This window comes from Mesoplodon mirus (genome assembly GCF_964341445.2).
Source record: "Mesoplodon mirus genome assembly, contig: HAP1_SCAFFOLD_1201, whole genome shotgun sequence".
In the NCBI taxonomy this organism is placed as follows: domain Eukaryota; kingdom Metazoa; phylum Chordata; class Mammalia; order Artiodactyla; family Ziphiidae; genus Mesoplodon; species Mesoplodon mirus.
In genome coordinates this window covers 65,470-70,970 of record NW_028294876.1, presented here as the reverse complement: position 1 = coordinate 70,970, position 5,501 = coordinate 65,470, and the positions used below count along the sequence as shown (strand labels likewise).

At 40.6% G+C, this 5,501-nt stretch overlaps 1 protein-coding gene across 1 annotated transcript; it reads left to right on the top strand.

Moving 5' to 3' along the window:
• Nucleotides 1-464: 464 nt before the first annotated feature.
• Nucleotides 465-1,050, top strand: LOC309797905 (late histone H2B.L4-like). Its single transcript, XM_082646288.1, has one exon. It carries the CDS (start codon nt 509-511, stop codon nt 923-925), a length of 417 nt encoding a protein of 138 aa, XP_082502414.1. The 5' UTR covers nt 465-508; the 3' UTR covers nt 926-1,050.
• The last annotated feature ends 4,451 nt before the right edge of the window (nt 1,051-5,501 follow it).

Sequence of the window (5,501 nt, the reverse complement as noted above, 5' to 3'; positions counted from 1 at the left end):
CTCAGGCCATGGAGGCTCAGCCATGGAAAGGTAAGATTCTGTGTGGGAGTAAAATGGCTGCCAAGTGGCCAAAGTCATTCTGATGGAGGCAACGACTTCAGTTAGGGAGGTCAGACTCGTTCAGGAAGCTCAAACTGAGTTTTATTCAATGTAGGTGGCTTAGGTGACAACTTCTCAGAGTTCTCATGCATAAATAGTAGGCATAAATCAGCTGAGGTGAACTTTGCCTACGTGGGGCATAGTTCAAAGATTTTCTGGTAGAGGTCACGGAAAGTTTAAAGGTCACCAGATTTCCACTGTGATTGGTTGACTGGAGGCCAAGCAGGGGGCCATCCAATCACACGTGACATGGGGTGCCTTAGTGACAGGCCTCCCTGCTTTGCATTTTATCCAATCAGATATGAACATTGCCCGTGACATCAGAGAAGGCAGGGAGTATAAACGGGGCCAGCGGCACTCAACTGCCGCACTGTCCTTCCCTCTGAGCTGTGGGGGAGACGGTTCTGACATGTCTGAGCCTTCGCCTGAGACGTCTGAAGAAAGCCTGGCCACCAAGGAAGCAGAGCCCTCCAAAGCCGAGCCAAAGAACCCGAAGCAGAAGACACCGAAGCGCCGCGGCTACCGCAGCCGCCGCCGCTCTGATGGCTTCGACAGCTTTGCCGCCTATTTCCCCAGGGTGCTGAAGCAGGCCCACGAGGGCCTGAGCCTCTCAGAGGAGGCCGTGGACGTCATGGATTCGTTCGTTAAGGATATGTTTGAGCGAATCGCCAACGAGGCGGCGCACCTGGTCTGCTCCAGCAAGCGCTCCACCCTCAGCTCTGGAGAGATCCAGACCTCCGTGCGCCTGCTGCTGCCTGGGGAGCTGGGCAAGCATGCCATGTCCAAAGCCAGCAAGGCCGTCATCAGATACACCACTGGCAAATGAGCTGCCTCCGGACCATCTGAGCATCTCAAACCAAAGGCTCTTTTCAGAGCCACTCATTTGGCGGGAAAAGACCTGTAGCTCTGAAGAGTCCGATCCACTCTGGGTTTTCGCCCTGTGCCATGAGGGAAATACCATAAACCTCATCCACTCTGCTTGAGTATATGTCTTTAGTGCCATTCGTTCCACAGAGAATCACGAACTAGTCTTAGCCAAAATGCACCTTGTCACTTTCCTAACTGGTCATTTCTACTTGTGGTTTCTCTGTTCACCCATTTTAGGGATTTTTATGGTCAAAATTCTTTCCATACAAGATTCACTGACCATTTTTATTGTCATTCTCCCAGCTGTATATAGCAGTATCATCCAGAGATTTTTATGTGGGATATAGTAACTGAAAGAGTGAAGTAGTGGACATGAAAATCTCACTTACACGTTCATACGCCTTTAACATATCTCAAATCTGAATTCAGTTAAGTACATAAAATAGGACCCAAACGCAGTGTAAAACTAAATAATCTAATTTTCTAGAATCAAGCACCATACCTCGTGAAATTAGTATTCTACATAATTCAGATTTCTCTGATTTTATTTTTTTATGCCTAAAACTTTTCGGTTTTTATCCAGAAATCTTGACTGAACTGTAATTCTGCATGGATGATGAGATCATCCAATGACAGCAGCTGTAGCCACAGTCTGAGGAGCAGCAGCTTATGAGGGACTGGGAGCCCCTGAGCCAGAGCAATTGGCCCAGAGTGTGGTGGGGCGTCCAGAGCTGAACAAATAACAGCCTTCCTGTGATACTCAGCCGGGAGAGTGAGCGGGAAGGAGGTGTGATAGTTTCCCTGTGGTTTTCCCTTCGAGTACTTGCTTTTAATCATGGTGATTTAAGTACACACAACCAGATCTGGTAGTGGGACATGTCTCTATCTCCTTGCATGAAAATAAGAGGGGGAAGTTCAGCAGTTAAGAGAACTAAGATGACTCCTTCCTCTACCTCAAGTAATTTGAATGTTAATGCTTCTAATAATATTTATTGAATTTAATATCCATTGTGCTTTCTTCTTGGTGCATTGCCTTTTCTTCTAATCTTTTTCTAAAAATATGTTGCTGAATTTCAAGGATTTGTTGATTTTCCTAGTCCATTTTTCAAAAAATTGATTTCTAATTTCCTACATCATTGGAGAGAGAGAATGCACTCTATGATTTCAATCCTTTGTAATTTACTATGGTTTTCATTAGAAATTAATATTTCAGTATATTAAAATCTATTCATTCTGCACTTTTAAAATAAGCAACAACGATATGCTGTACAGCACAGGGAAATATAGAAATTATTTAATAATAACTTTAAACAGTATAATATATAAATATTTTGAATCACTTGTTATAAACCTGAACTAATATAATATTGTAACTCACCTATACTTTAAGAAAAAATATAAAAATTAAAAAGAAATTTTAAGTACCCCTGGATTAGGATGTACAAACCTGTGAAGGATGTCACTCTCAGCCAAAGAGAGAAAAGCTAGATAAACTGCAAAATTCCAACCTTTTCTTGAACCCAGTTTTAGTGCTTTCTCTATGTCAGGCTTTATAGATTTCTATGAGATCTAACTTATTTTCCCATGAATTTCACTTCCCAATTTATTCTCGTCCTCGTGTGAGCGTGTTATGGAACTTTCAGAATTATTTTATGTGTGATATGCAATAGAAATTGTGGAGGAGCAGTTATATACATCAACTACCCCTATTATACATTATCAACATATCCCAGTTTAAGCATACATTTAAATATATAAATGGGAACTGATAATAGCTTACAGAAGTGGCAAAACAAAGTTTTCACAAACATTTCACTTTTCTAAATCCCTGGTTGTTGAAATTATTTGAAATATCCCTACAGATGTATCAATCAATTCTTTCCTAGCAGAGAAACTTTAAAATACAAACTTTCATGACATGCAATTTTATATCCATTGAAGAGTGTCAAGTGAGAGCAGCTCAAGCTCCTGTCTCCACTGGGGGTCTGGCAGCCTGTGAGCTACAGCCATTGGCCCCAAATGTTGTCCAGTGACCAGGGCTGAACAGATAATAGCCTTTGTATGATAATCAAACTGGAGATTAAGGGGAAAGGAACTGTGGAACTTTGCTTTTTTTTTTTTTTTTTGGTTCCTTACTTATATTTAATCATGGGGATTTAATGACTTAAATCCAGAGCAAGTCATTTCTTCAGCCCCTTGCATCAGTTTAGAGGAGGTTTATCAGCAATAGAAGACCTAATATGTCTCCTTTTACCTCAAGTGGTTTGAATGTTAAGGTTCATATCTGTTCTTTTCCATTGTGTTTTATTTGTGTCCCATGAAGATTTTTATTTGTGTCATTTTTGTATAAGTGTACTGCCAAATTTCAAAGAAGTTGCTGATTTTCTATTTCTTGTTTAAAACAGATTTCTACCTTCCTACGACTGTTGAGAGAGGATGATCTGTGGGATTTCAGTCTTGTGCAGTATATTCTGATTTGCTTTAAAGCCCAGTACTTCCTCATGATTGTGAAGTGTTTCATTTGAACATGTAAAATCAGTTGTAAATAATCATTTTGACTGGGATGTACAAGGTAGTAAAGGATGTCTCTCTCAGGCAAACAATGAGACAAAAGCTATATAAGTTGCAAAATTAAAAAATTTCTCGGGCTCATTCTGTGGAGAGACAAAAAACAAAGTATTCTACCTTGGTCACAGCACCACTTGCTGAAGAGCAAAATGGGGGACAGGATAAGACAGTAGAGAGAGTTCACAGAAAATTGCAGGTATGAAGGGGGCCAATATTACCTCCAGCGATCTCTTTGAGATCAGCAGAATTAGGATTTTGGCCAATAAGCCCCCTCATGAAGTTCATTACTTATTATTATTTGGGAAAGATGAAACTTAAAAGGTTTTGAAATAAAGAGAGCTTGCTGCACAGCTTGCCATTAAAATCTACCATGAAATCAGGTGCATACCTTCCTCTGTGTAAGAAATAGAAATTGTTGTACACACTGGAAAAAAAATTTCAGAACTCCAAACTCTTGGTAGAGCCAGGTGCCTTTTCTGAGAAACAAGTGTGGACCACTTTGAAAAGAGTTGACCTCAGAAAATCACTTAATGTCTATCATGCTAATGGTTGCTGCATCAAAATGCCAGTTTTTCTCCATATGAAACAGAGATTCATTACCAAGGTTATTTTTGCATGTTAGTCTCAAAGCTATGGTCTCTGTAAAAAGTATAAGAGCTCTAATACACCAGGACACTGCTATTGTGCTTTGGGTGTTTTGCTTTTGTGAAATCAGAAATGAAATAGGATCATTATTTATACATATTATATAATAGGTAATATGTTTACCTAATATGCATAATAGGTCTGGAGAGTGAAGACTGGGCATGCAAGGGTGAGCAACACATACAAAATTTAGAAAGGTAAGAAGATAAAGGGAATTTTGTGATTTTTCGTTGTTGAAGATGGGAAGGGGGAGTGAGCGATTGTGATTATACACTTCCGTGGGTTCTTGCAGAAAGAAGGGTACCTAGTGAGCAATTGCGATCTAATGGTGTGTGTGGTTTACTGTAAAGACAACCTGAGGAAAAGAGTGTAATGCTTAATCCACAAATTAGAACCATCAACGCGTGGAAAATAGTATTGCTAGGGCAAAAATATCCCATTCAAACTCTTTTCTCCATTACCCATGTTATGGAATTCATTTGAAGTGTGGATCCAAACACAGCAAACGAATAAGTAAACCAAAAAGTTCAAGGGAAAAAAAATCTATCCCAGATTCTAATCTACCCGGAAAAATTTTAATCTTGGAACTGAAGGGTCTACTCTAACTTCTTCAGGTAATCTGTGTCTATTCTTTTCCAGGCTTTACTATTTTTGAAAACAACCTTGGTGATATAGGCCTCGGATGATGGGAGATCCAATCAGAGAAGCTTAAGCACCACTCGCCTCTGAGTCAGCCAATGAGAGGCCAGCAACGGTGAGCTACAGCCATTGGTCCAGAATTCAAGCTGGTTTTCCGGGCTGAAGAAGTCAGTGCCTTCCTGGATGTTTAGCCTTGGTAAAAACTGACGGTATTAGGTTTGATTATTTGCCTGCTCTTTGCTTCTTTGCTTGATTGGTTGTATGTTTCTAATGGTGGTGTTTACCTGGGGCTGATATACAAAATGCCAGAGGTCCCTTTACTTGAAAGACACGTACATAATGTCTCACACTTCTGGAGGCCGGAAGTCCAAATCAAGATGTCAGCTGGTTTGGTTCCTCAGACTGCTGAGAAGGAAGCCTCTGTTCCAGGACTCTGTCCTTGGCTTGTGAAGATGGCAGAGAAACCCCTCTATCTGTTCACAGTTTTCTCCCTATATGACGGTCTCTGTGTCCATACTTCCCCTTTTATATGGATACAGGTCATTTTGTATTAAGGATCATCCTAATGGAGGCAGTTTAACTTGATTTCCCAGGAGAGATCCTATCTCTGTATACAATCACATGTCAGGTATTTGGGTTTAGCACATCAACATAGGAATTTAGGGAGAGAGTATTCAACCCAC

Bases quoted from the DNA above. Each gene is read 5' to 3' on its own strand.
- LOC309797905 (XM_082646288.1), top strand. From the start codon at position 509: ATGTCTGAGCCTTCGCCTGAGACGTCTGAAGAAAGCCTGGCCACCAAG.